This window comes from Lethenteron reissneri, chromosome 55, assembly GCF_015708825.2.
Source record: "Lethenteron reissneri isolate LAM-NWPU_2019-01 chromosome 55, ASM1570882v1, whole genome shotgun sequence".
In the NCBI taxonomy this organism is placed as follows: domain Eukaryota; kingdom Metazoa; phylum Chordata; class Hyperoartia; order Petromyzontiformes; family Petromyzontidae; genus Lethenteron; species Lethenteron reissneri.
In genome coordinates, this window is record NC_083833.1 from 9,960,340 (window position 1) to 9,972,204 (window position 11,865).

The 11,865-nt window shown below is 55.6% G+C and overlaps 1 protein-coding gene across 1 annotated transcript in view; it reads right to left on the bottom strand.

Moving 5' to 3' along the window:
* The window catches only part of LOC133356669 (calcium/calmodulin-dependent protein kinase type 1-like), a 23,887-nt gene extending 18,718 nt beyond the window's left edge, over window positions 1-5,169 (bottom strand). The window contains exons 1-2 of the mRNA XM_061574308.1: window positions 5,116-5,169; window positions 2,690-2,736 (exon numbers count right to left, since the gene is read on the bottom strand). Of these exons, the coding sequence (XP_061430292.1) occupies window positions 2,690-2,736; window positions 5,116-5,169 (101 nt within the window). The remainder of the gene's footprint in view (window positions 1-2,689; window positions 2,737-5,115) is intronic.
* Between the last annotated feature and the right edge of the window lie 6,696 nt (window positions 5,170-11,865).

An 11,865-nucleotide genomic window follows, 5' to 3' on the forward strand; every position in this document is an offset into this window, starting at 1 on the left:
AGAGACACTCACACACAGACACTCACACAGAGACACTCACACACAGAGACACTCACACACAGAGACACTCACACACAGAGACACTCACACACAGAGACACTCACACACAGAGACACTCACTCACAGAGTCACTCACAGAGACACTCACACACAGAGACACACACAGAGACACTCACACACAGAGACACACACACACAGAGACACTCACACACAGAGACACACACACAGAGACACACACACGAGACACTCACACACAGACACTCACACCAGACACACACAGAGACACTCACACACAGAGAGACACACACAGAGACACACACACACAGAGACACTCACACACAGACACTCACACACAGATACACTCACACACAGACTCTCACACACAGAGACCTCACACACAGAGACACACACACAGAGACACACACACAGAGACACACACACACAGAGACACACACACACAGAGACACTCACACACAGAGACACACACACACTCAGAGTCACACACACACAGAGACACACACAGAGACACACACACACAGAGACACACACACAGACACTCACACACAGATACACTCACACACAGAGACTCTCACACACAGAGACACTCACACACAGAGACACTCAGAGATACTCACACTCCGAGACACTCACACTCAGAGACACTCACACACAGAGACACTCACACACAGAGACACTCACACACAGAGACACACACCACAGAGACACACACACACAGACACTCACACACAGAGACACACACACACAGAGACACTCACACACAGAGACACACACACCACTCAGAGTCACACACACAGAGACACACACACAGACACGCGCCTCATACTCAGAGACACGAGCTCTGTTCCCGACCCTGCGTTTCCATGCAGTGGGTACCGACTCCGCGAGAAAGTCTTCCGGCCGGTGGTCGTGTAGAAAGTACGGTGCACCCGCCATGGGAATGTGGAATGTCCACCACTGGCTCTGGCCCACCGTAAAACATGAGCATAACCGCTTTCATTCTTTGACCAGGGCGATGCTCCGACTTGACACGAATCGAGAGTGATCTGACGTGACACTCTGCTGTAGGAAACGCACTTACTCGACGTCGGATTTGCACCGCACGCTCAAGCGTCAAGGTTCACGACAAAGGACGTAGCCCCACGTGACGCGAACTCCGGCGGCTACGGTGGGGGGCCCCACGTGACGCGGGTTCCAGCTCCGGTGGGGGGCTCCAGGCGGCCTGGGTCTCGTGTTCTCACCCCACCCCCCCCCCCCCCAAGATTCGCCTGCCCCGTAAAAAACGATGGAAAACTCTCCAACTCGCCAGAGGGCTGCTGCTGATGATGATAATAACAATAACATAGGGTGTGTTTATGAAGTGTTTTGTTATGCTTGGCATAAAAACTGTGTTTACATGATTTATTTAGCCAGATTGGACTTTAGACATTGTTTTGTACGTGCAACGCAAAACTCACCGCTCCTATGAACGATATTGTCATCGGATGATCCGTGCATCGTGATCCTGCACTCCACCCTGCACTCGACCCTGCATTCCACCCTGCACTCCACCATGCACTCTACACTGCACTCCACCCTGCACTCCACCCTGCACTCCACCCTACACTCTACCATGCTCTCCACCCTGCACTCCACCATGCACTCCACCCTGCACTCCACCGTGCACTCCACCCTGCACTCCACCCTGCACTCCACCCTACACTCCACCATGCACTCCACCCTACACTCCACCATGCACTCCACCCTGCACTCCACCCTACACTTTACCCTGCACTCCACCATGCACTCTACCCTGCACTCCACCCTGCACTCCACCATGCACTCCACCCTACACTCCAACCTGCACTCCACCCTGCACTCTATCCTGCACTCCACCCTGCACTCCACCCTGCACTCCACCCTGCACTCCACCATGCACGCCACCATGCACTCTACCCTGCACTCCACCCTGAACTCCACCCTGAGCTCCACCATGCACTCCACCCTACACTCCACCCTGCACTCCACCCTGCACTCCACCATACACTCCACCCTGCACTCTATCCTGCACTCCACCCTACACTCCACCATGCACTCCACCCTGCACTCCACCCTACACTTTACCCTGCACTCCACCATGCACTCCACCCTACACTTTACCCTGCACTCCACCATGCACTCTACCCTGAACTCCACCATGCACTCCACCATGCACTCCACCCTACACTCCACCCTGCACTCCACCATACACTCCACCATGCACTCCACCATGCACTCCACACTGCACTCCACCCACCTACACTCCACCATGCACTCTACCCTACACTCTACCCTACACTCCACCATGCACGCCACCATGCACTCCACCCTGCACTCCACCCTACACTCCACCCTGCACTCCACCCTACACTTTATCCTGCACTCTACCCTGCACTCTACCCTGAACTCCACCCTGAACTCAACCCTGCACGCTACCCTGCAAATTAGGGATTTCGATCGGATCATTGGGGGAGGGGGGGCACGTGCCACTCCCCCCCCCCCCCCCCCCCCCCCACTGGCCACGTGGTGCACACAAGCGCGTGGCGTTCAGTTCGCTGGAGCGGATCGCGCGCACGCCGAGCTCCCCCCTCGCCCGCTGAACGCCGCTCCATCTCCCCGGGGGGGGTCCTCTGTCAGCCAGGGTATCCCGTGCCCTGGGCTGTGCGGCAGCCCCCGGGCACGGCGGCCCTGCGCCGACGTCTGCCGTCGTGCAGATCGGACGCGGGATTGTGGGAACTCGTTGGCAGTGCGACCATTCCGTCAGTGTGGTGTGCTGCTGCTGCTGCTGGTGACGAAATGCTGAGGGAGGGTGGCGTTTGTGCGCAGACTGCCCTACCTGACATCATAACAACAGTCGGGACCACTGGACGGGTTCCGCAGGATTGGAAGGATGCCCTGGTGGCCCCCCTCTTTAAGAAGGTGGACCGCACAGACTGTAACAACTACAGGGGCATATCACTCCTCAGTGTGCCGGGAAAGGTCCTGGCAAGGATTTTTCAATATCGTCTTGCCAGGCACGCTGAGGAGAGGCTTGCGGAGCCCCAATGCGGTTTCAGGAAGGGGCGGTCCTGCACAGATGCCATATTCTCTGTCCGTCTGCTACATCAGAGGTGTAGGGAATTCCAACAAGACCTACATCTCTGCTTTATTGACCTGGTCAAGGCCTATGATACCATCAGTAGGCCTGGTCTATGGGTTGATCTTCGTGCTTTCAGAGTCCCTAACCATCTGCTCACGATCATTAAGGACCTTCATGATGGTGACCAGGCCCGGGTAAAACTACGTGGCCGGGAGTTTGAGCCATTCCCTGTACACCTTGGGGTGCGACAGGGATGTCCTCTGGCTCCAACATTATTTAACATCTATTTCGACCACGTAGTTCGTGAAGCCTTCAATAGCTGCACCGGAGGAATTTCCATCTGGTACAAATACAATGGGAGGCTGATCGATGCCCGGGAGCGGTCAAGGGATTGCTCCCTATTGGTCAACCGCGTTATGTACTGTATGCCGACGACCTGGTAATTGCAGCTCACTCAGAGGATGAGTTGGAGGCGCTGCTGCTGAAACTGGAGTGTGCCACTAAGAGGTGGGGCCTTACCATCAGCCCCACCATAACGAAGCACCTGCCTGGGTATTTTGTACCATCGGGCACTCCACCCCCACAACTCCCAATCAGTGATGGGGCAGTTGTGGAGAGAGTGAAAAGTTTCCCATACCTGGGCAGTGTGCTTATGACCGGCTCCGGTTTAACAGCAGAGGTCTCACTTCGAATCAGTCGAACGGCATTATCTTTCCATCGGTTCCGTAACGCTGTGCGGAAGCTACCTGGTCTGTCGCTCCGCATGAAGCATCAGGTCTTCTCGGCCACAGTCATTCCCTCCCTTCTCTACGTTTGCGAAACGTTGACCCCCTAATGGAACATCTTCGCCGGTTATAAACATTTAGGCTGGCCTGCCTACGATCAATCCTGGGTTTAACCAGGCTGGATTGTGTGAGGAGCTCACAATTCCTCGAAAGATCTGGACAAAGTCCCATCGGTGAGCACCTCCGGCAGGCAAGGTTGCGTTGGCTGGGCCATGTAGCCCGCATGCCAAATCACCGCATGCCAAAACAGCTTTTGTTTGGCCAGATCGAGGGGGCTTAACGGGCGGGGCACGGGCTAGAGAAGGATGGAGTGACTTGGTATAGGAGGATGTGGAGCTGAGTGAACTTGCTGATGACTCGTACCAGCGGTGTCAAGATCGGCCTCTGTGGAGGAGGCTTGTGAAGGACGCTACTGGGCAGTTGGAGGCAGTGGCCCTCCAACAACAACGGAGGACGGAGGAGCGACGCTCACAACAACGAGCAGAACGCCGGGTGGCTAAAGCACAGCAAGTTGGCACAGTAGAAGGCACACAGGTGGTGCATCAGCCAGTCATCTCGGTCATCTCAGTCAGTCGACCCGTGGCACCTGGGTCTGTCCCGTGACCTCCCGCCAGCGGGCGTTCAACACTTCACGTGGCCTCAAGGTGCACATGGCCTGGCACAAGCGTCGTGGTGACGTCACCGCCACTTAGTGGTGAATGGCGGTTGTTATTGTTGGTCCCGGGACACTCGCGCCAACCCTTCACGTCACCTCTGTCCGCCCGCGGCTGACAGCTAAACGATCTGGTCGCCCGACACAACATTAAGGACGATGTCACTCACGTTCAGATAGATCCCAGTGGGGTGGTGGAGGGGGGGGAGACCAACCATACCCATCATTCCTTCCGGGGTCGATAAATAGGTACCACTTTGTGGGAGGCCAACAGTGGATGTCCTCTGCATATACAAGGCCACGGGAATGTGGAGTCTTGTCCACTGACTCGGGTTGCCTATTGAGTCTCGTTTGAGCCGGGAGACGCGTCTTGACAAACAATACCGCCACCACCACCACGCCATTAGCCACGCTCTAGGCCACCGTTGGATGAAGGCCTCTGAACGGCATCGCCATCCCTCATTGTCCTGCGACGCCACAATCCAACTTGCAATTTTTTTTATATCACCTCGGTAATCCCTTGAAATGGAAATGTCTCGCTTGCACACACGGCCGGTTCTCACTGCCACGTGGTCCATGGCCGCGTTCTGGGGCATGTCCCCTCCTTTGGGTGACATTCCCACACCAAGCTCGTCCAGCAGCCACCACTCCTTCTCGTGGCCACGCGTCCTGCCCAAGTGCACTGACGCTCCCACCTCCTGGCTCGATGGGCCACGGTATGATGTCAGTACAGCAACACGTGGGTTCATTTCCAGCTGTATTCAATCTGTACGGGGATTGAGTGCTATCACCCTCGTGCTCCGGTTTGCACTCACACGTATAAACGCGCACTAAAAGGGTTTCCCAAACATCCCAATAAAGAACTGCAGAGCTTGGGAAATTGGTCTTGCCGGTTCTGGCTGCTTTCTCACGTGTCTGTAGTTACAAACTCTACAGCATGTTTTAAATTAGGATCTATATATATGTTAGACCATATTATTATATTACAGTATTATCAATATGGCATCTTCAATTTGAGTGTGTGCTCTGATGGAATACAGTAACACAGATTAGTTATCCCACTGCAGTCTGTCTCGCTGGGCAGCGAATGCAACCCACAGCGACGTTTTTAGCCCAAAAAACACATTGTCCTGCGGAGGGAGCTGGTAGGAACGTTGGGTTGCTCGTCAATGGCCAGGGTCAACGGCGGCGTGGTGTATTCCGCAAATATGGCCGACTGTGAGGGCGGACACAAGCCGGCGTGAGTAGGTTAAACGTTGAGTTTTATAAGGGCACCACGGGGTGACCAGCCCCTCCCCACCCAGCCCCATCCCTCCCACCCCCCACCCAGCCACACCCTCCCCACCCAGCCCCTTCCCACCCAGCCCCTCCCCACCATTCTCTCCCCACCCAGCCCCACCTATCCCACCCCCCACCCAGCCCCACCCTCCCCACCCAGCCCCTCCCCACCCTCCCCTCTCCACCCTCCCCTCTCCACCCAGCCCCACCCCTCCCATTTTTGGATGCACGACGGACGGACACAACAATCCTCTGTGTGCTGGTGGAACCAGGTGGTTCCTACCAGTAAAATATAACTTCAGCCCTTTGTCAATCCACTGCCAGACGAATGCTTTGTTCCCGTGCCGTGTCGGCCGTGGCAGTAGTTTGACCATACTTCCCCGTGCAGGTCAGTGCGCGTTACGGAATAGGGGTCCAGGACCAATTCAGATTTCAATCTCCACCAATGTCAGCCGTGGCCTGGAATCGAACTCGGGTCACCGCCGGTTTCGTTGCGTAGTTGAGCTGCCCACGGCGCCAACACTCATTCCCAAGGCACCTCTTAAGGGTTCCACTTCCTTCATGATTTAAACAAACATCAGACACGCGTGGCTTAGAAACACTTGCTCTGAAACTTCTTCAATCGCCCCGTTCATTAAACAACTGCCCCTAGATGGTCTAACGTGGTCCAGAGAAGGAAGAGAGAGAGAGAGTGAGAGGGAGTGGGGGGGGGGGAGACTACTGCGAAGAAAAAACCTGCAGACATAAGTCAAAATTAAAAAAGCGAGCGATATTTATACACACATTAGCACATACGCACAGGAATGTATTGTTGAAGGCTCTCTGGAGGGCTGCCGCTGCTGCAGAGCAATGAAGCACGCTGCTCCTCACTGTACATCGCTGTGGACGCAGCCAGAGACAGCCGCGGCTCTGGACTGGATCACTGGGGAGCATCACCACACACCAACTACCAGAGGTGTGGACTCGAGTCATGTGACTTGGACTCGAGTCAGACTCGAGTCATGAATTTGATGACTTGAGACTCGACTTGGACTTGCATAACAATGACTTTGTCCCACCTCTGAGGTGTGGACTCGAGTCATGTGACTTGGACTCGAGTCAGACTCGAGTCATGAATTTGATGACTTGAGACTCGACTTGGACTTGCATAACAATGACTTTGTCCCACCTCTGCCAACTACAACCAGCCACTGGGGCCCATCACCACACACCAACTACAACCAGCCACTGGGGAGCATCACCACACACCAACTACAACCAGCCACTGGGGAGCATCACCACACACCAACTACAACAGCTACTGGGGTGCATCACCACACACCAACTACAACCAGCCACTGGGGAGCATCACCACACACCAACTACAACCAGCCTCTGGGGTGCATCACCACACACCAACTACAACCACCCACTGGGGAGCATCACCACACACCAACTACAACCAGCCTCTGGGGTGCATCACCACACACCAACTACAACCACCCACTGGGGAGCATCACCACACACCAACTACCACCAGCCACTGGGGAGCTTCACCACACACCAACTACAACCAGCCACTGGGGACCATCACAACACACCAACTACAACCAGCCACTGGGGACCATCACCACACACCAACTACAACCAGCCACTGGGGAGCATCACCACACACCAACTACAACCAGCCACTGGGGACCATCACCACACACCAACTACAACCAGTCACTGGGGAGCATCACCACACACCAACTACAACCAGCCACTGGGGAGCATCACCACACATCAACTACAACCAGCCACTGGGGAGCATCACCACACACCAACTACAACCAGCCACTGGGGAGCATCACCACACACCAACTACAACCAGCCACTGGGGTGCATCACCACACACCGACTACCACCAGCCACTGGGGAGCATCACCACACACCAACTACAACCAGCCACTGGGGAGCATCACCACACACCAACTACAACCAGCCACTGGGGAGCATCACCACACACCAACTACCACCAGCCACTGGGGAGCATCACCACACACCAACTACAACCAGCCACTGGGGAGCATCACCACACACCAACTACCACCAGTCACTGGGGTGCATCACCACACACCAACTACAACCAGCCACTGGGGTGCATCACCACACACCAACTACCACCAGTCACTGGGGTGCATCACCACACACCAACTACAACCAGCCACTGGGGTTGCATCACCACACACCAACTACAACCAGCCACTGGGGTGCATCGCCACACACCAACTACAACCAGCCACTGGGGAGCATCACCACACACCAACTACAACCAGCCACTGGGGAGCATCACCACACACCAACTACAACCAGCCACTGGGGTGCATCACCACACACCAACTACAACCAGTCACTGGGGTGCATCACCACACACCAACTACAACCAGCCACTGGGGAGCATCGCCACACACCAACTACAACCAGCCACTGGGGAGCATCACCACACACCAACTACCACCAGCCACTGGGGCCCATCGCCACACACCAACTACAACCAGCCACTGGGGAGCATCACCACACACCAACTACAACCAGCCACTGGGTACCATCACCACACACCAACTACAACCAGCCACTGGGGTGCATCACCACACACCAACTACAACCAGCCACTGGGGAGCATCACCACACACCAACTACCACCAGCCACTGGGGAGCATCACCACACACCAACTACAACCAGCCACTGGGGTTGCATCACCACACACCAACTACAACCAGCCACTGGGGTGCATCACCACACACCAACTACCACCAGCCACTGGGGTGCATCACCACACACCAACTACAACCAGCCACTGGGGAGCATCACCACACACCAACTACAACCAGCCACTGGGGAGCATCACCACACACCAACTACAACCAGCCACTGGGGAGCTTCACCACACACCAACTCCAACCAGCCACTGGGGTGCATCACCACACACCGACTACCACCAGCCACTGGGGAGCATCACCACACACCAACTACAACCAGCCACTGGGGAGCATCACCACACACCAACTACAACCAGCCACTGGGGAGCATCACCACACACCAACTACCACCAGCCACTGGGGAGCATCACCACACACCAACTACAACCAGCCACTGGGGAGCATCACCACACACCAACTACCACCAGCCACTGGGGACCTTCACCACACACCAACTACCACCAGCCACTGGGGAGCATCGCCCCATGACAGCGGCGACTACAACCACCGCACCTGGAGACATTGACTCAGGGTCCACTCCCTGTGGCCAAGCAAAGCCTTGGGCTTGTTTACATCAACCTCACATCACACGTTGACCGCTCTACCAGATGCAGCGAAGCGCATCCGGCTGAGAGTGGCTATGTCAGAGCACTGAGCCCGGCACGGTGGAGACCGTGGGTTTGAATTCGGGTTTCAGCCACCCGCGTTTAATTCCGGGTTCAATACCGGGTTGTTAAGCGTGGCGACTAGTTGATGGTCTCTGCCCGGTCACAAGCGACTACGCAAAAAGCACGAGAGGACAGACGCGAGATGTTTCACTTCGCTTGGCCTCACCTAGCAGAGAGGACTGGCACTGCAAACACACGCCGGACGCCTTCCACGTGGCAGAACGATCTCCGTGGGTGGCCTCGGCGTGCGGTTTGGAGAGGCGACCTGACGCGAGTCCAGAAGTATTAATTCTAGATTTGAGTACGAGTCCAGAAGTAGCCACGTGGCGTCATCTTCCAGCCACGCTCCCACAGGGGACAGAGGCGTCTGCCCACTGCAGGAATTCATTACGGACCACAAACCCCCAGAAACCACCGCTTCATTGAGAGCGAAGAGCCTCAGAAAGCCGTGCGTTTGGCGTGGGCCCCGGTGCGAGGAATGAGGGACCCCCACCGGTCCGAGGCCTTACCCTCTCGGTAACCTGGCGCCCGTGGGGTTCCCTGGCGCAGGTGCACCGCCTGCACACTCGATGTACCGCAGCCCATGGGGAAAGAGCAGAGAACGGCTCCACCTGTGGTAGCAGCACTTTCGCCGTGCCGATGTATGCATTTATACGGCTATTGAGAGTGAATAATTCGATAAGACTCGATTCAAGTGGTGTTTCACTTAATTCACCGTTATTTGGCCAGGGGACGTGAATAAATTAGAACGATGGAAGTTGTGGGTGCCACAGGTGGCATGGTCATTAAGCTGTCGTGTGTATGAAAGCCAGGTCGCTTCTCGAAAAGAAGCTAATAACTCACTGGGCTTTCCCGGGTAAGATAACAAAAATATATATAGTTTAGTTGTATTTGTATATATATATTTTAGTTATTTGTTTACCTTTTCTATTGTGTGTATTGTTTGTTGCTGTACAGCACACCGGTGTGCTGTCAAAGTCTCCCGTGTCTCGGAGGCAGACGACTGGCGACGAAAGCTCGCACACACTCGCCCTCTCTCTCTCTCGGCGTACCCGTGGTGAGCGTTCACTATATCAAGCGTGGCTGTGTGTGTGTGCGTGTGTGTGCGTGTGTGTGCGTCTGTGCGTCTGTGTGTGTGTGCGTGTGGGGAGTGGTAGTGTAGCGGTTAGCGCGCTGCGCTATGAACCTGGCGACCCGGGTTCGATTCCCGCTCACGGCTAACACCAGTGACGATTATCTGAACCGGTCCTGGGTCTCCCCTAGGTCGACTCAGCCTTAATGAGTACCTGGTGTGGTGTGTAAACATCGCCACTAGGGAGACAAAGGCGGTCGGGCGTGGTGCTGGCCACCCACCCCCTCGTGTACCGTTCCGGCCTTCATAGGTGCTCGCTAACAGCACTTGCCCCTACAGTCTGTTCAGGCTATACGGGGGATCTTTTTATCTTTGTGTGCGTGTGTGTGTGTCTGTGTGTGTGTGTGCGTCTGTGTGTGTGTGCGTGTGTGCGTCTATGCGTGTGCGTCTGTGCGTGTTTGCGTGTTTGCGTCTACAACTGTGTGGGGAGCGGTAGTGCAACGGTAAGCGCGATGCTGCGGTACGAACCCGGCGACCCGAGTTCGATTCCCGCTCAGGGCCAACAGCAAAGACGATTTTATAAACCGGTCATGAGCCTCCCCTAGGTCGACTCAGCCTCAAATAAGTACCTGGTGCTGTGTGTAAACACCGCCACTGGAGATACAAGGGCAGCCGGGGGTGGTGCTGACCCCCCCCCCTCGTGTCTTGTGTCGGCCTTCATAGGTGCTCGCTAACAGCACTTGCCCCAACAGTCTGTTAAGGCTACACGGGGGATCTTTGTTTTTGTTGTCTACTTCTTTATACATGGGGGTGTAGAGGCCATCCCGTTGCTCCACTGCTGTATGGCCTAATCCGAGCCAGCTCTGGGTCCGCTGCGATTATCTCGATTGACAATGGAGCGACAGTCACCTCCGCAGGTAGCAATGGCAGGGACATTCCACATTTCCATGGTGGGATCCAATCTCCTCCTGACATCTCTCTCACATAGCAGCAGTCATTTTATCCACTCCAGAGAAATGATGATGATGATGATGATGGACTGCAGCTGAGTCCTGAGCAGGATATGAACTCACAACCTTCTGATCGCTAGACATGTGCACTACCATCTGCACCACGTGGCAGTCAATCCACTGCTGGATGAAGGCCTCCTCCTCTTTGATGATCCTTCCCCATGCGCAGGGCCCAGACTTAGCCGTGCAGTGCTCGGATGCCCGCGTGCTCATTGAGCGGAGCAGCTCACACCGCTAGCCATTCCATTCAACGTCGCAACGACAACTTGGATTGCGATCGCTCAATGTCCACCCATCGGGACGAAGGAGCCAGATTCCGCCGGCTATAGGCAAGGAACGAGCCTCTCCCTGGGTGGCACGACTCCCTGGCGCGTGGCTCTGACCAGGTGGACCGGAGTCACCCGGAGACACGGGAGGAGGCAGCCACGTTCATCAATCGGGCGGGTGGCGCCACGCAAGAGCCCTCCACTCGAGTTTGAATCGTGGTTCGGGGTTGACTTCATCCCCACCATTCTTGCAGGTTCATAAAAAAAGAGAGTTACCGTTCCGTGGGAATTCAATGCA